This window comes from Anas acuta, chromosome 19 (assembly GCF_963932015.1).
Source record: "Anas acuta chromosome 19, bAnaAcu1.1, whole genome shotgun sequence".
NCBI classification, from domain to species: domain Eukaryota; kingdom Metazoa; phylum Chordata; class Aves; order Anseriformes; family Anatidae; genus Anas; species Anas acuta.
The window spans coordinates 3770072-3787584 of record NC_088997.1 but is presented as its reverse complement, the minus strand read 5'-3'; the positions used below and the strand labels follow the sequence as shown (position 1 = coordinate 3787584).

The window sequence follows — 17513 nt, the reverse complement described above, 5'->3', positions numbered from 1 at the left end:
TGCCGCGTCCTGCTGTGGGGGTGAGGGCGGGGTGCCCGGCACAAGGGACCTGCCCTTCGCTCGAGGCCGCTGCCTCCTCCATGCCCCCGTGAGCCGCTGTTTCGGAGGCACGGGGAGGGGGGTGCAGCCTCCTGGCCCCCCAGGACCGCTCCCCGCGGTGTCCCGCGGCAGGGCGGTGTCCCGGAGCCGTGCTGAATGGTGGCCCTTGTGCGAGCTGCGCATTTCCCTTCAGCTCGTTTGTCAGCGGTGGCAGGCCCGCAGCCTCTGCCCTTTTATCGCCGGTACAGCGTGACCCGCCCCGGCAGGAGCTGGGGAAGGCAGGCGGTGCGGAAGGGCAGGGATCGGATAAACCGTGCTGTGTGCTGCATGTTTCAGGTTCTTGCGTTTGGTGATGAACTCGTGGGCGCTCGGGAAGCAGCAGCCCCTGGTGGCGCAGGGAGAGCTCAGGGAGGCCGCATGGGGCCGAGCTGTGGGCAGGAGCCGGGGTGAGCGCAACGGCAACAGCGGGGCCGAGCTGGGAGTGCAGCATGGCTCCCATGGCAGGCTGATGGGATGAATTAACTTGAATTGCCCCACCTGTTGGTGGGGATTTTTGAGGAACGCCGTCCACGTTGGGGTTAAGGGAGCGTGCAGAGCAGTTTCTGCCTTGCGCTGTGCACAGCAGTGCCGCGGGCTGCTGCTGCTCTGCGGGCAATCTCGGTGTGTTTGTGGGTTGAGGCTGGAAGCAGCACCGCGCTGCCTGCACTGTTTGGTCACATGGCAGCAGCTGATTTATATTTTTTTTGGACAGGGAGCACCCAGCCCATGCTCGCTCCCCTCTGGACATTGTGGTTGGGGCTCCCGGAGAGGCTGTGAGCGCAGATGGGCAGCGCCGCCGCAGCCACTCTGGTAGCTGCTGGAGCGAAGCAGCAATTTTCCGCCTGAGAACTGGGTCATCTGGGGTCAGTTTGATGGGAAGAGAACTGGAACTGGTCTCTAGAGATGAAATTGGCGGGCTGGAGCAGTTTCAGTCTGGAGCTAATGCCTGCTCAGCCCCTCAGCTACCAGGGTTTGGGCTTGAGGAGGCTGAATCCCGGCGGGTCTCTCGAGCAGCCGCCATCGATGATTTCAGCATGGTAACGGGAAACTGGAGCCAGCAGAGCCAGCTCATTGTGCAGCTCACAGCCAGTGCAGAGGCTTTTCTCAATGCACAGCAGGACAGGCGGCAGCCAGCGCTGCCACAGGAGCCATCCATCGGCGCGCAGCTGTGAGCGGAGCTGAGCATTGTGCAGCCCAGGGGGGAGCCCCCGCTCCTGCACCCATGAGGGGGTCACAGGGGCTCCTTCCCAGCACCCCGACCCTCGTTCCCCTCCAAGGGACGCTCACAGCAGTGCCCGCAGCTCCCCCTTCCCACCCTTCCCATCCCTCATTCATAATTCATCCGCGCTGAGGCCCAGCTGCGGAGCACAGGCGGCTGCGTGGGGCCAGACACTGCCACCTCCCGGCAGCGGCACCAATGCTGGAGCTCAGACACCCTGCGGCTCGGTGCGTGGCTCCCGGCACCAGTTAGGGCACGGGCTTTGGGTAAGTATGGGCAGGATCTGCTCTGGCGGCCGCCACGCAGCCTTTCTGACCCCAAAACAGCAGCTGCAGCCAACCCTGCTGCCCCCTGACAAGCAGCGGAGCACCAGTGGGCACGGTGCAGAGGCAGTGAGAGGAGCAGCATCCCGGCACCGATGGAGCTGTGTGGGGCTGGTGGGAGCGCAGCTCTGACCCCTCTGCCACCCTGGGGAGGCACAGGGCAAGCTCTCATCCTGCTCTCAGCACACAGAGAGGTAAGATGGGGCCCCAAATCTGCTCACGTTTCACTTAAACTCGCACGGAGCAAGTGGGGCTGGCTCCCCCTCTGCCAGAGCTATTTATTGACGTAATTTACTCATTTATTACAAAGCAAACAGACCAAGCTGCTATTTTATTAACTCCTCTGGGGAGTGCCAAAGGGGAAAGATGCTGCTCCAGCACCCAAGTCTCAGCAGTTCAGCCCCCTACAGGGACCTTCTGCCTTTTGTCCTCCTGCTTGTTCCTCTGCAGCAACTGCCTCCTCCCTTCAAACAGCACGATGGCAGCAGCTACGGCAGAGTTGAGGCTGTCCACGCCAGGCACCATGGGGATCACCAGTCTCTTCCCACCCGTGCTGGCTGCCAGGTGAAGCGCGCCCGGGCTCAGGCCATGAGTCTCTCCGCCAACCACTACCGCCGCTGGAGCCTGGATCCAGCTCTCGTAGTAATACCGTGTGGTGAGCTCGGGGGTGCAGCTGCCCGCCATTCCTTCCCCGTCCTCGTGTTCGGGAGGAGCAGCCCCAGGTTTGGATTTTACAGGAGCCTTTGGGTTGCCAGAAGCGGAGCCGGGCCTGCCAGCTCCTTGTGACACGGGCTCTGCCTCAGCCTGAGCGCCCGGGTCTTTGTGGTCGGCCACGCAGACCTGGACGGTGGCAGGGAGGTTGCTGGGGACAGATTCCCAGTCCAGGTTGGCAACGATGGGAATGCGAAAGTGAGCTCCCATGCCTGCACGAAGCACCTTTGGCTCCCACGGATCCACACACCCTGAGACAGAGGGGAGGAAAAGTGATGGTGCAGCAGCTCTGACAAACACTCAGTAACTGCTGAGCACTTTAAGCACCTGCCCTATCCCTGATTTGTTAAACTAAGCTTTTTTTTCTCCCCAGAGAAAGGCTCTTACCTTTGGTGAGCAGCACTTTTTCACACCCTGCTCCAGCTGCAGACCTCAGGACTGTGCCCAGGTTTCCTGGATCCCGGATGTTGTCGCAGATGAGGACCATGGGCACCGAGCTGGCGAGCTGGGCAGCGGGGTAGGACATCTTGGCAGGGTCAGGCTTGGAAAAGATCCCTGAGGAGACAAAATGCTGATGAGCTCCTGGGTAATACGCTCCGAGGAGAGGGCTGTGACTTATCTGACCCAGGTTTCCCTGAAGATGTGCTAGAGAAAGCCTTAGGAAAAACGCTGCTTAAGGGAAGTTTGTGAGGAGTTTGTCACTTCACAGTAAGCACCATTTCCCAGTGGAGCCTGAGCACAGTGCTGTTAAAAATGAGCGTTAGCAACCTCCACTGAGTCTATCAGCCACTTTCACAGTTATCACAGCAGGCCAAAAAGAAGAGAGCTCTCACATTGTGCCACTCGTGACACCCTGCCAGCCTGCCTAGGAGCTGCTGGTGCAGGGATTGCCACCACCCCCTCATGAAGCGCAGGATACGTTTCCCTTTGCGCACTGTGGTGATGGTTCTTAGGGAATCTTACCTATAACCCCCTGTGGTGTTATGAGGTCGGACCAGCTCTTAATCTCCTCAAACTTCACCTTCACCAGGCTGGCTCCCTTCAGCCGCGCCTGGGGCAGCTCCCTCAGGAGCCCGGCGGCGCTGAAGAACAAACTGCAGGGCACGGCCCCGGCCTCCAGCGCGTCCCTGACGAGCCGCAGCCCCTCCAGCAGCACCTTCCCGTGCCGGTCCCGAAAGCTCCGCGACTTGGCGACGGTCACCACTTTTCTGAGGAAGAGAGAGAAAAAAAATCACCACAGGAGCCCGGCGGCGGGGACCGGGCTACCCGCGGGCTTCGCCTCACCTCAGCCTCCCGTCACCGGGCTCCGCCTTCTCGTACCACAGCCCCGGCCCGGCCGAGCTCCGCTCCACAGCGGGCGGCCCCACGGGGCTCTGCGGCTCCTCAGCCGGCTCCTGAGGCGGCGGCAGGACCCGCACCGGGCTCCGCCTCAGCGCCCGCACCCAGCGCCGCCCGCCGATCCCCATTCCCAGCGCCGCCATCTCGCGGCGCCGCCTCCTTCTCGTCAGCTCTGCGCCTGCTGACGGCATCGGGGGGAGTCAGGAGGAGGCGGCAGCGGGGCCATGGGGGCGCGGCGGGCTCTGCATTTCGTCTTCAAAGTGGGCGACCGCCCGCGCACTGCGCGCTTCTACCGCCAGCTGCTGGGCATGAGCGTGAGCGCGGGGCAATGCGGGCGGGAAGGGCCCTGAGGGGAGCGGCCCCTGAGGGGAGGACGGGACCGCGGCACCCTGGGCTCAGCCGCGTTTTCTCCTCGTTTTCTCCTCCCTTTCTTCTCGGTTTGTCTCCTCGCAGCCCTGTTGTCTCCTTCCCGCCTTCACTTGTTTTGGTTTCCTCCCCGCCAGGTTCTGAGGCACGAGGAGTTCGAGGAGGGCTGCAAGGCGAGCTGCAACGGGTGAGTGCCGCGCCCCCCGCGCTGAGCGCTTGTTTCTCGTAAACCCGCTGTCTGTCGTGGCTGGGCATGTATCAGTGCTTTTTTTGTGTGAGTTTGGGGGGTTTTATAAAATTATTCCCTTGGGATGGGCAGTGCTGCTTTGTGGGTAGGTGTGGAGTTCACACTGGAACACAAATATTGCCATATTACATCCCTCCACTATAAAACGATCCCTCAACTTCCCCTCAGAATTATACCCTATTATTTACTGCCTTATAGACACAAGGCTCGAGTGAAAAATCCTCCCTGGCAGCCCCCAAGGCTTCCGTCAGCCCCCTTCCCGTGGCTGACAGCGCTCTCTCAGCCTGTCACTGCTTTCTCTGTGCTCCCATCACGCCAGCTGAGGCACGAGCAGTGTGAGGTGTTAGCGGGCAGATCTGGCTCCATCACCCGATCAGGAGCGACAGCCTAAGAGCACGACTCCCAAGGGTGGGAAGGTGCCCACTACGTGCTGCGGGGTCGCCACGAGCTGCCCCATGAACTCAGCAAAGCATCACCTCCTGCTCACTTAATGAGGGGGGCACCAGGTTGGCTGTGCCCTTTGTTCTAGAGATGCAGTTCTTTGTCGAAACATCAATGCTTGCAACTCTCGGTATTTATTTCTCATATTCACTAAAAATAAATGTGGATGTTCTAGCCCTTATGATGGAAAATGGAGCAAAACAATGGTGGGCTACGGGCCAGAAGACAATCATTTTGTTGCAGAATTGACTTACAACTACGGTATTGGAGAATATCGCCTTGGCAATGACTTTTTGGTAAGTGCTTTTCCTTTACGTTTCCTTTTGTTGTGAAAGAGGGGTGCAGAGCAATGCATTCCACATCTATGGGAGGTGGAAGCTTAGAGTAAGTTTATTTTCTAGGAGTGAGATATCTGCTTCTCAGGAGATAGTGCAGTAGAAAGTAATCCATTTTGTTCCTGGGCATTTGTAGAGGCAGGCTACTGAAAGGCAGGACTTCTGCACCATGCACCCTGTCTGCGATGGTCAGATCTCCTTGACCACAAGCACAGGTTGGAGCAACCATTGTGGCCAATGGGGCCCAGAGAGTGAAAGCGATACGGAGAGAGTTCTCCCCACAGATGCATGTGACGGGGAAGCACAGTGTTAGTGTGGCTGGGCAAGTGGGTCCTTGGCCATTGTTGCTCCAGGGAATTGTGCATGTCTGTTCTGTGCTCCAGGGAATTGTGCATGTCTGTTCTGTGCTTGGCAGGGCATAACCCTTGTGTCCAGCCAGGCTGTCAGCAATGCGAAGGAGATGGGGTGGCCCCTCAAGGAAGTCACAGCTGGTGTTTTTGAAACTGAAGCGCCTGGTGGTTACAAGTTCTACTTGGAAGACAAGGAACAGCTAAAGCAAGGTGAGACGCACACACTCGCTCTTCTTTGTGTTCTAAAGAGATTTGTGAGTGGGGTATTAGAATTGGCTGTGTATTTGTCTCTGGCATTTTATGAAACAAGGATGTATTTGTATTATTTCTCTGTTACTTTTCTTCTCAAGAATGTAAAACCGCAAGTTTACAGCTGCGATGTGTTTGTAACTCAGTTATTGCTATCTCACAGATCCTGTGCTGAAGGTAACCTTGGGCGTCTCCGATCTGCATAAGTCCATTAGCTACTGGTCTGATTTGCTTGGGATGAAAATATATGAGAAGGATGAAGAAAAACAAAGGGCCTTGCTAGGCTATGCAGATAACCAGGTTAGTCCTGGAAAATTTTCCAATTATTTAAGAGTCGTTTGTCATAGGAATCTCTTCTTCTGTGCAAAAAAAGTGTTAAAGGAAAAAAACTCTAGATAAAAGCAACCGTGAACTTAACTCTTTGCACTGAAATTAAAGCATTGGGGCTCATAACTGCATTTTGTAGCTGAAAGCTAGGGTTTGCTCTGAGTAATTCTGACTCATTGGAAAATGAGAAATTGGGAAAATACTTGTATAGGCAATGAATTCTATACATAATTCTATACATTCTATACATATCTATTCTATTTCTGCCACAGTGAAAAGCTGGAGATCCGTGCAAGTTAAGCTTTGTTTTCTTTCAGTGTAAGCTGGAGCTGAAGACCGTTGGAGGAACAGTGGATCACGGGACAGCGTTTGGGCGGATTGCCTTTTCCTGTGCAAAGGAAGAGGTAGTAATCATGCTTCCCTTACCCTTAGTGTCATCCAGCCAACTAGTGGGAGATAAAGTTCTAGTATTAGCAAAGTATCTCAGGTGTGCACAAAACAGATACTAGGTTTATGTTTCTGGTGGTGGGAATGCAATTAAGTTGCATATAACAGGAAACTGTAGATGAGAACAACCTGACCGCATGTGAGCTTCATCTGAGTGGGGCTGATGTTGTTTGTTTTCTGTTTAAGTTGCCAAACATTGAAGCACTGATGAAAAAGGAGAATCAGAAAATTTTAACACCTCTGGTTAGCTTGGATACACCCGGCAAAGCTACAGTGCAAGTGGTTATTTTGGCTGATCCTGTGAGTAGTACTGGAAATAATAATAAACTCAATTCAAATTTCGCTGTCCCAATCTTCTAACTTATCTGCTGTCAAATTTGGTTTAGGATGGCCATGAAATCTGTTTCGTGGGAGATGAAGCATTTAGAGATCTGTCCAAGGTGGATCCTAATGGTGACAAACTGTTAAATGATGTAAGTAATAGACAGACATTTATTTTCATCCTGATTATAGACACCTGTAGAATCTAATTTTCTTTCCACAGAGGCTCCTTTTAGTTCCACCTGGAGTTTTATGAGAAGCAAGTGATATAGTGGTTTAGCTCAGGCTGCTGTCCTGCTAAGGAAAACAAAACAGTTTTTAAAGTTCACTTCAGCATTGCAGCTAGAGTTCTCCAGCCTTGCTGTCAGGCCAGCTGATGATGGTGTGTCCTGTTGGACTCGCCAGCAGCACTCGTCTGCACGTTATTATGGAAAATGTGAATTGTGGCACTAACGTCAGTGCAGATGAACGCTCTGCTGAAGGGCTCTGGTGTAGAGCATGAGCTCTTTGTGAAGGTGTCGAAACTCTTCCTGTTTTATTGCTGTATTACCAAATCATCTGTTTTTTGCAGCAGCAGAGGCTGTTGGTTTTCAGTGCCCGTTTTCATTGCTACTATATGCACAAAATAGCTTCCCCATCAGAATGGCTTTCCCCTGGATTAGAGTTTCTCACAATCAATCCGGTTTTGTAGGTCTGAGTGTGGGCAGCCAGGCGTTTGGCTGACTCAGCTGCAGTTCTGAACATGTTTGTGCTTTTCTTTGTGCAGGCCATGGAAGCAGACAAGAGTGACGCGTGGTTTGCTGCGCAAAAGAAGAAGAAGGCATCTGCTTAGCTGGAGAAAGAGGCAGGACTGGCTGGTCATTCGTGCCTTGGCTTTTGTCTGAGCAAAACGCCGATCATCTGTGACGTGTTGCATTGCCCCTTCCAGTCGGAGGGCGCAGTGATGTCCCATCATTTTTTTGTTTGTTTTAGGCTTGTATCTCTTGTTGTTGCTCTCTCCTTTCAAGCAAATGTCATGTGCTCCTTCATACGTGGGTGAAAATTAAGGAATAGGTTGGGCATGTGGCTTCCAAACAGGAGCCATCGGGAGAACCTGACGTATTTCTAGTGTGATTATACTTGAAAAAGAGCTTGCTAGGTTAATTAGAATATCCACTTCTGTAATTAATGAGCTTTAGCTGTCCCGATTTGCGGTTTAGGGCAGGGACTTTCAGGTGGCCATTGCAAAGACCCTGCTTTGGTGGTGAGGTGCTAGGTGAGAGGAGGGGCTGCTTGTGGACCACTCGAGCACTTTGGCCATCAGAGCGAACGCCTCCCTGAGAGCACAGTCATTATCTTGTTGAAGCATGCGGCTCTGCTGGTCTGAAACAAACGGCAGCTCCATGCCAAGCTGTTCCCCAGCTTTCAAGGTGAGGCATTCACTCGAGAAGCCTGTGGTGGATCTCGCTGGGATTGTGCTGTACGAGGTTGCTCTGGGCTCCTGTGTATGCAGAGCATCTCGGGTTCCAGGCGTGTAACCATCAAGTGTGTTCTGCTGGGGCACCAGCAGGCGGCTCAAAATAAGTATATAATGGTTTTGTAATTAGCTTTGATGTGGAATTACCCTCGGAAATAACAGTCCAAGGGTTATTTCATCAGAATGAAATCGGCTTTTCCTAGTGGAACAAGAATTGGGGGTGCAGGGGGGGATTACCCACACAGTGCATGTCGGGCGTGCTGCCTGGCTTTTAACTTTTCTTGAAGAAAGCCTTCAGTTTCATGGAAAAAGCAGGCAAAATCAACAGCATTAGCAATCACTGAGACACAGTGCCTGTAGCAAATGAGTTTAAAGGGGGGAAGAAAGCCCTCGATGTGATTTTGGTTTATGTTTTCGATGCAGTTGGCTGAACCACAGCCTGATCAGGCTGAGCCTGAACTGTGCAATCGGCCTTTACATGAATAAAAAGTGATTCGTGACGAGGCTGCGCCTCCTGTCCTTCCAGCCCCCCGCCGCGCCCTTTTAGGGCAGCTTTCCCCTAAATTCGGCCTCGACGCCTTAAAGCAACCCAAAATCCCTTGGGGGGGGGGGGGCGAGCAGCGCCTCCTCCCCGCCGCCAGGAGCCGCTGCGGGCCGGCAGCCGCCGGGGGGGGGGCGCCTGAACCGGCCTCGGAGCGCGCAGCTTTGGCTGCCCGCACCGCCGCCGCCATGGAGCCAGGTGGGAGAGGGGGGCACGGGGGAATCCCTGGGGGGTTCGGGGTCCTGGGGGGGCTCGGTTAACCTTGCGCCGCGTGTCTCCGCAGGACCTTGGGGCGTGTGCGAGGAGATGGCCATCCTGCACGGTGCCTTCCTGCTGGCCTCCAGGCTCGTCCAGCCGCGGGCGCTGAGCGAGCTGCGCAAAGGCGAGTGGGCGCTGGTGGGGCCCCCCATCACCGACGCCCTGAAGGAGATCGGTGCCCGCTGCCCTTCCCCACCGCAGGGCAGCCTCTGGAAGAAGGAGGCCGTGGCCGTCGTCTGGGCCAAGGTGCTGCTGCCTGCCCCCCCCGCCGCCTCGCTGGACCAGGAGTGGAGGGAAGATGCGTTTTTCTCGGTGGGCAGGATGATCCCCGACGTGAACCACACCGTCCTGTTCGAGCTGGTCAAAGCCCTCGGTGAGCCCCGGCATTTTGTGCAGCTGCTGCTGGCGCTGCCCCACGCCATGCGCCGCAACGAGCTGCAGCGCTTGGTGCAGTACGTCGCAAGCGAGACGTCCCCGTCGGACATCAGGTTCTTGCTGGACATCTGGTGGGAGATGATGAGACACGAGGAGGGGCAGGAAGACAGAACAGTCTCTACGTTCAGCACCCTCGTGCATCAGCATGGGGGTGAGTCCTCTCCGGACGATGGTCTTCAGCCCCCGAAGAGGTTCAAGGGTGACCCTGGCTCTCTGAGTGGCTCTCCTGCTGCCACCAGCCTGCTCATGGTGCTGGTAGAGGGGCTGAAGGAAACCTACAGGAGCATTGCCCAGCCCCGCATGAAGTGCTGCGCCTTGGCCAACCTGGTGGAGCTGCTGTTGGCGTTCACTGAGCTGGCAGCAGAGGGCAGCCCCCTCCCTGTCACGGAGTACCTGGAGAAGGTCAGCTCGGTGGTCAGCCTCTGGAGCAGCGACGCTGAAAGCCAGTACCACCACAGGGCGCTGGATGAACAGGTAAAAGAGGCTGAGAGAAGCGTGAGCTTCTCGTCCCTGGCCAAGCTGTCGCGTGAGGAACTCTTTGTGGGTTTGGACTTTCTCTGCAGCTTGCTGCATGCCTGGGGAGAGGAGCTGCAGGGCATCCTGAGCGGCTCGGAGGATCCCTGCTACGAGAGCTACCGGCTCCTCGATGCTCTTAGTGCCTTTAGGAAGAACCTGGTTTGCTTCTCTGAGAACGGAGGCCTGAGTAAGGATGAGATGCACAAAGCGATCGAGCTGCCACAGACCATCGAGGACTTTGTCAAGGAGATCAGCACCAGCCAGAAGAGCAAGGATTCAGACACCAGCCTCGTGTCTTCAGTTGCCATGACAATCATCGAGCAAAAGCTGCACCGGCATGTGGAGATGTGCTCCGTTTTTGCTTCTGAAGAGGCCTGGGTCTTCTCAAAGGGCTGGGTTGACTGCCTTGTGAAAAACAAGGAGCTCTTCCAGAAGCCAGAGCTAGTTCTGAAATTGCTGCAGACTCTGGTGAACTTTGCCAAGTCCTGCCGAGACAGGGAGGCCCGGGAGATGCAGATGCAAGTAACCAAAGCCATCGTGGAATGTTACAGCGAGCTTTCACTGCCTGACAAAAACCAAGTGATCTCGGGTGTCCTGGCATCTTGGGGGGGGGCAGGTCTGTCCCTGAACTTGCAGGTGGTTGTGGAGGGGTTCCAGGAGGATCTCAATGTGACGTTCAACCAGATCACAAAGAGTGTGTCTGACGAAGGCCTTACCAGGGCTGTGGCTTCTGTGGCCAGGCTCACGCTGCTGTACCCTGAGGCCACCGTGAAGCAGGTTTGTAGTCTTGCCGTTGTCAACCTAGGATCACACCAGTTCCTTGCGCAAATCCTCTGCTCCCTCCCAGCGCTGAGCTTCCTGGAGACACACGGCGATCCAGGCAGGCCACGCAGCCTGGTGGTGCGGTGCCTGAAGGAGGCAGTATGGGAGAAGCTTTCTGCTGCAAGGGAGAAGGAGCAGTTCCTCGAGTTTCTGGCCTTTCTCATGCAGCCAAGCTCAGCTGCTCCACTTGTGTCACCTGCAGAGGTGACCAAAGCCTTTGTCCTTCCCTATTTGAAATCAGACTGCGCTCAAACCGAGCTGAGCCTGCAGATCCTCAGTAAAGTTTTGGGGATACCATCCTATCCAGAAGAGGACTGGATCAAGTCCTGCCACCCATTCCCGCTTCTCCTCAGCCTCTGCAAGCTCCTAGATGGCTACACAAAGTACTGGCACCAGCCCAGGGACCAGCCCTTCCCTTCACTGGAGACCAAAGACCTGGTGCTGAGCACCCTAGGCCAGCTCTGTGAGGCTGTAAGACCAGAAGCTGCTCCCTCCCCGGAGGTGTGGGTCCAGTCGCTGGCGTGGCTTCACAGGAAGGTGGCATCGTTGGACTGGACCGTCGGCCTCCGTCTGAAGAACTTTTTCGGAGACCACTTTAAGAACGAAGTCCCAGCCACGCTGTTTGAGATCTGCAAGCTCCCCGAAGACGAGTGGACGTCCCGGTCTTTGCCGGCCTATGGGCCGGGCAGCGGGCTCCTGGCGTGGATGGAGTGTTGCTGCGTGTCCACAGCGCTCAGGGAGACGATGCTGACGCTCCTCGTGGTCAACGTGGACAACCCTGAAGAAGTGAATCTCTTCAGCAAAGGCTTCCTGGTGGCCCTCGTCCAGGTCCTCCCTTGGTGCAGCCACAGCGAATGGAAGAGGCTCGTGCACGTGGTCACAAACCTGCTGGAGAGGCAAGTGTTGCACGTGCCCTACACGCTGGAGTACGTGCAGTACATGCCCCTGCTCAACCTCCGGCCGTTTGCCCGCTCCCTGCAGCTCTCCGTGCTCTTCCTGCGGGGCTTCCAGCTCCTCTGCAGCTCCAGCTGTTCCTCCTGGCTGCCGGCTGAGGCCTGGCTCCACGTGGTGCAGCTGTACTGCGGCAGCCTCACGGACCTGCTGAGCTCCATCAAGAGCCCCACGGGGTCACCCTCGCAGCCCCCCGAGGCCAGGAGCCCGGCGGAGGAGGTGTCCTTTGTCTGCATCCAGATGTTCTGCCACCTCCTGCACGTTGCTGCCATGCTGCCGCCGGACAGCGGGTGCGGCGAGCCGCTGGTGGTGGTGGCCTTGGAGATCCTCTCGCAGTACGAGGCGTTCAGCTCCGCCGACAAGTCCCCCAGCAGCGTGCTGCGGAGAGCCAACGAGAGGCACTTCTTGGAGTCCATCACAGACAACGTCGGCGACCAGGAGCTGCGCGGCACCCTCCTGCAGAAGCTCAGCAAGCTGGGAGCGTAGGCAGCCCCTTCGCTCAGGGGTGGCACGAGGAGCTGAGGGCAACAGGGGAGAGCGTCGGCCCTGCCGCAGGGGACCTGCTATGTGGAAAGCTGTAAGATCTGTAATAAACCTCGTCTATTTTTCTCTTTTGAACCTATTTCCCCCCTGCTGTGTTCTCTCCTAACCCAAGCAGCGAAGGGGCCATGCAAAGATGGCTGGGAGCAGCTTTTTTTTTTTTCCCCCAGTGCGAATAGCTGCGAACACAACTGCTGCCAGTCCTGCCTCTGACCTCGCAGCATCAGGGAAATAATTTCCCTGCGGCTCCCCTGCCGCCAGCCCTTCTCCTCGTGGCGGGCAGGTTGTTGTGTTTGCTGTACGCTGCCGGAGGGGGGAAAGCGAGTCAGGGAGCGCTCTGCGGGACCGCAGGTACCTCTGGCACTGGGTGTGGGCTGCCCCGGGGCGGGTGTGGGTACCCTGCTGCCTTGGTGCCTCCCTGACAGCAATGAACGGCACGTGGGGAGAGGCAGCCGGTGGCACGATTGAGGAAAGAAGTCTTTATTTATTGGTCTCTTCCGACAGGTGCAATAGTGAACAGGGCAGTGGTGGTGCAGTAGTAAACAGGGCAGTGTTAGTGCAAACTGAGATGCCTCATTGGCCTTTCTGTCTTTACGTAAGGCACGTTATTTGTAATAAAACCAGCAAGATACAAGGATTTGTAGTGGGTAGCAAGCGGATTACAACGTCTCGATAGGTAACGTAACAGTAGTGTTTCTGCAATAACCGACTGCGTGCTGGAAAAGGCCCCCTCGTCTTCCTCCCAGCCTGTGCAGCCACGGCTGGGACGAGACCTGATACCCCAAGAAATGGTCTCCCAGTTTGGTCCTTTCCAGCCCTCCTTTTTAGCTTTCAGACGGAATGAAAGGCACAGAGCGGCCGCCGGTCTCTCAGCTGCCCTGCAGCAGAGGGAACCCCAGGATGGGGCAGGAGGGATGGACCCTACACCCTGAGCTCAGGCTGCTGCTGGTGTCAGCTGGAGGTGAGCAGGGGCGAGGAGCAACCGTTTTAGGATCCTGGTGTCAACTTCTCCCTCCAGCCCTGCCAGCAGCAGCTGTAGTGAGAAGCCCTTGGGGGGCAAGCGGAGAGCCCGAAGTGACTCAGCCCCGCATCAGGGAGGTGCGTGTGGGAGGCTGGGTGCAGCCGTAGCTTAAGGGCAACGTTGGTGACGATTGGGAACGGGCTGTGCAGAACCACGGCTCTGCTCCCTGCTGGAGGCTGTAAACCGGAGCTGGAGGAGTGGCTCTGAGCAGTGACAGGGACAGCACGCGGCTCCCCCCAGTCCCTGCGCTGCTGCGTGGGGCTGGGCGCGCTCCAGCATCGCCTACGCTGCTGCTCTGCGGGGCCCTTCGCGCCGCGCCTCGCTCTGTGCTGGAATCAGTCCCAAAATCGGGAGGATTTGTAACTTTGGGCTGGAGGACGCCAGGCGCAGGAGCAACGTGGGAGGAAATTTCCCCCAGAAAGTCCCCCAAGCTGTGGCCGGCGCTGCCTGGCACGGCGGTGGAGATGGCAAAGCTGCCTCACGCCCGAGCAGCCTCGCGGTACGGATGCTCCTGCTGCTCTGCCCCCACTCCAGGCCCTGCAGCGCTGGCCGTGGAGGCAGAAGAGCCGGGGGGGGCACAACCCTTCTGCAGCCCCCGCGCTCGGCTGCCTCTGCCGGCCGTCAGCTGCTCTTGTCGGCGGGCGAGCGGCCGTAGAGGCGGGCGGCCTTGCGGCAGATGAGGCCGAACCAGTAGAGCTGCGGGGCGAGGAGGGAGGCGTTGGCGATGTTGCAGTGCAGGGGGATGCGGAAAGGCACCAGGTAGAGGGGGATCCCCGCCTGCCTGGCGTAGGCCGCGTACATGAAGGGGAAGAGGAGAATGCGGCAGAGGAAGAAAGTCACCAGGATGAGGATCCCGTTCACCTTGTGCAGGAGCGTGTGCTGCATCTTGAGCTGGGGAAGGAAGGAGGCGAGCGCAGGTGACGGCCGTGCTCGGAGCATGGAGATGCAGCAGCAGCCGGAGCTGGTTCTGCCCCACGGCCCTACAGGCCAGGAGCTGGGTTTAGGGGAGCGGGGAGAGCTCCAAACGCAGCCCCCTGCGCCCTGGTGCTGTGCAGGGGAGCAGGGGCCCATCCACGCGCTGAGCCCGGCCCTGAGGCAGAGCAGAAGGGCAGCGATCAGCCCCGTGTCCCCCCCTCGCGTACCTGCATGAGGATTTTGCCCAGCGATACGAAAGGAGTGCTCAGCTCTGCCGTGAAGATGCAGCCCACGAAGAAATCCCCCAGCTCTCCCCTGAAGTGCTGCGAACAAAGACAGCGGTGAGGGGCTGCGCTCAGGGCCCGGCTGACGTCCCCGCTGGTTTTAGGAGAGGCGGGATGGATTTAACACCCAGCATCTCCCTGGGCTCAGGGCTCCAGCCAGGTGGGGACCCTCCTCCGTGGGGAGCTTTCAGGGCATGAGGAGGACGCTGCCCTGTCTGGGAGCAAGGGGCAGGACGTGGTGACACCCGGCCGTGCTCCAGGGCAGGGACATCTGGGGACAGGAGGGCAGGAGTTGCTGCAGGTGGTGACGCAGGGAACGAGGCTCGTTGGGCAAGGGAAGGACCCACGGTGATGCAACCATCCGCGGTGACACCCAGGGACACCCCCACGGCGCTGCGTGCACGGCAGCCGTGCCCGGCCCTTACCTGGGCGACGGGGGTGAGCACGATGAGGATGAAGAGGTGGTGGGTCACCATGAGCCGCTCCCGCAGCAGGAAGCTGCGCACGCTGGCCAGCGAGTGCTTCTCCTCCGCTACCCCCTTCTCCTGGCTCTTGTGCCAGTGGCAGAGGTACATGACGTAGATGTCGTAGGTCATGTAGGGGACGAGGACCCAGATGTACTCCACGGCCAGCCAGTGCCTGGGGAGGGAGCAGCACACGGAGGGGTGGTGGTGGAGGTGTGGTGATGCCCCCACGCCTGCTGCTGCAGCGAGGGGGCATCAAGGCAGAGCACGGCACCCCGGGGCCCATCTGCCAGTGTGTAAGGTGGTTGTGTTCCTGCACCCGTGCTACCTGGAGCAAACAGGGAGTGACGGGTGATTCCTGAAGGCAGCAGGTGAGCAGTGCCCTAAAAGCAAGGTGTTTATCCAGGCGGTGCCTTGAGGTTTCTGCTAGGGCCGTGCAATCAGCCCTGCAGCAGGCAGGAAAGCCACAGCCATGAGTGACAGAGAGCCCCATCACCCGAAGAACCCAGGGGCTCAGGGACCCAGCACCCCTAGGGTCTGGTCTGCAGAAATGTGACCGTTCCCTGCAGTTTTTGGGGGCCCAGCACCCCCTTCCCCAAGGACGCTTCCTCGGCACTGCCCCGTTGGTGGCTCGCCGTGCCAGGCGCTGCAGGGCTGAGCACAAACACAGGGCGATAGCACGGCAGGCAGGTGTGTGCCAGGGCTGCACGGCTCCTCCCCGCATCCAGGGCTCGTCTGCCAGCCCTGCAGCACGCAGTGCCCCCCGGGACAGCTGGAGCCAATGCCCGGTGGGAATAAAACACCGAGCCTGGATCCCTTCTGCGTGCCCCTCCTGTCGGCTGCCCAGCCCGGGGCAGTGTCTGAACGCAGCCGGAGACCTCAGAGTTAACTGGAGGTGCCTGGCCCGGGGTTGGGAGAGTGAAGCGCGAGATGTTTAATATAGGCAATAAATCCCTGAGAGACGTTTGTCTGTTGGGAAATAATTGCACGCAGATGCCTGTTCCCAAAGTATGTCGGAATCCCGGTTGCACAACCCGGCTGCAGTAACCCCTGCTCGGCGCGGGGACCGGGCTCCTCGAAAAGCACCGAGCGGAGCTGCAGGGGCAGGGGAAGCGCCGCTGCTCCCAGAAACATAGCTCGGGGCCCGAATAAACCGGCTCTTGCTCTCCTGCTGCCCCAAGAAAAATTCCCTTGTGTGTGTTCCTGCTTCAGCCAGGAAGAAATCCAAAACGCGTGGCTGTCCCGGGGAGGGGGGCGGACGGGCCCTTGTTGGTACAACTCGCCCAGGGCTTCGGAGGGCAATTAGGGTGCCAGCAGCACAATGCTCGTCTGGCTGTGTAAATAAATTGGCAGCTTTTATTGCAGCCCTTGTGCTGCTTCCTGGCTCTCTGTCTTGCTGTCGTTCTCCCAGCCCTTCCCCGCTGAGCGCTGCGCTGCAGTTACCCCAGATACAAGGGAAATCTGGGTCTCTGGCCGCAGAGCCACGGGGCTGGCATTGTTCCCCTGACCACAGGGCGGGTTTGGGAGGGCTGAGCTCCAACTCCCTGGGATCCCGCTGCAGCAAGATGAGATTTTCGTACCCGTGTGCCCGAGGCACTGCAGTGACCCGAGGCCGCTCGCCGCCCTGAACGGCCATCGGTGCTCTGCGGGCACAAGGATGCTCACACAGCCGGGCTCTGTGCGGGTGCTCTCCCCACCACCCTCAGCGCTGATTCACACCCCGAAGAGCCCAAATCTGGCTCGCTGCTCACCCACCGCCCCGCCACGGCTGCGTTCTCCGCGCCTCCTCTTCCCGTGCCGCTCTCAGCTCTGCCTCCCAGCCTCTCACCCCGAGTGGCTCTGCTCAGGGCTCCTCACGGGGCGGCTGCCGTGAGCCCCGGACGACCCGGGGCTGCTCCCCGAGCACCACCAGCCGCACTCCCGGGATTTCTGCTCCGGGTTCTATGGGGCTGCCCCTCTCCGGCCACCCCCGGGGACCCCATAACGGGGGACATTGCTCCCCATAACGGGGACCCCCCCACCCCCGGCACCCCCCCTCCCGTTACCTGTCTCGCACCACATCCCCGCAGCTAAGCACCACGGTGAGCCCCGACACCGTCGCCATCGTAGCTTGGACCGTGGACACCACCCTGCAAAAAACGGCGGCGAGGGGGGGGGCGGCTCAGACACCGACCCGGGGCACCCCCCCCCGGCACCACCCCCACCACCCCCTCCCACCCCACCCTCCCGGCCCCCCTCTCTACCTGCCGCTGAGCAGGACGCGGTCGCGGCTGCTCCATGCCGGGGCCGCCCAGCGCAGCGCCCGGGTGCAGAGGGCGAAGAGCCCCGGGAAGAAGGCGGAGGCGAGGCCGAGCGTGCGCCACATGGGGCCCGCGCCGCCGCCGCCGCCACCTCCCGCCACCACCTCCCGCCACCGCCGGGGCGCGCCGCGAGCCCCGCCCCTTTAGGCCACGCCCCCTCCAGGCCACGCCCCATTTAACCAAGCCACGCCCCCTCCGTTAAGCCCCGCCCTCTGGGTTAAGCCACGCCCACTCCCCGAAACTCGGTCCTCCTGTTTC

At 58.7% G+C, this 17513-nt stretch overlaps 4 protein-coding genes across 5 annotated transcripts; 2 read left to right on the top strand and 2 right to left on the bottom strand.

Annotated features, from left to right (window-relative positions):
- Window positions 1-1918: 1918 nt before the first annotated feature.
- On the bottom strand, window positions 1919-3860 carry MRM3 (mitochondrial rRNA methyltransferase 3). The gene is made up of 4 exons (XM_068655629.1): window positions 3616-3860; window positions 3295-3539; window positions 2719-2886; window positions 1919-2582 (listed from the first exon to the last, which is right to left on the bottom strand). Exons 1-4 carry the CDS (start codon window positions 3858-3860, stop codon window positions 2017-2019), a joined length of 1224 nt encoding a protein of 407 aa, XP_068511730.1. The 3' UTR covers window positions 1919-2016.
- Window positions 3845-8712, top strand: GLOD4 (glyoxalase domain containing 4). The gene is made up of 9 exons (XM_068655641.1): window positions 3845-3983; window positions 4173-4222; window positions 4899-5019; window positions 5474-5618; window positions 5821-5957; window positions 6302-6388; window positions 6618-6731; window positions 6818-6904; window positions 7519-8712. The coding sequence occupies exons 1-9, from the start codon at window positions 3894-3896 to the stop codon at window positions 7582-7584; spliced, it is 897 nt and encodes a 298-aa protein (XP_068511742.1). The 5' UTR covers window positions 3845-3893; the 3' UTR covers window positions 7585-8712.
- Window positions 8713-8911: 199 nt separating this feature from the next.
- GEMIN4 (gem nuclear organelle associated protein 4) lies at window positions 8912-12905 on the top strand. Of its 2 annotated transcripts, XR_011088889.1 has the most exons (3): window positions 8912-8947; window positions 9033-12308; window positions 12442-12905. XR_011088889.1 is itself a non-coding variant. In XM_068655621.1 (2 exons), the coding sequence occupies exons 1-2, from the start codon at window positions 8938-8940 to the stop codon at window positions 12215-12217; spliced, it is 3195 nt and encodes a 1064-aa protein (XP_068511722.1). In that variant the 5' UTR covers window positions 8912-8937; the 3' UTR covers window positions 12218-12349. The 2 variants fall into 2 exon arrangements, 1 of the variants encoding a protein (XP_068511722.1); XM_068655621.1 differs by lacking the exon at window positions 12442-12905 and having other exon boundaries at window positions 9033-12349.
- On the bottom strand, window positions 12736-17401 carry TLCD3A (TLC domain containing 3A). The gene is made up of 5 exons (XM_068655643.1): window positions 17199-17401; window positions 17001-17084; window positions 14917-15130; window positions 14435-14530; window positions 12736-14183 (listed from the first exon to the last, which is right to left on the bottom strand). Exons 1-5 carry the CDS (start codon window positions 17318-17320, stop codon window positions 13914-13916), a joined length of 786 nt encoding a protein of 261 aa, XP_068511744.1. The 5' UTR covers window positions 17321-17401; the 3' UTR covers window positions 12736-13913.
- Between the last annotated feature and the right edge of the window lie 112 nt (window positions 17402-17513).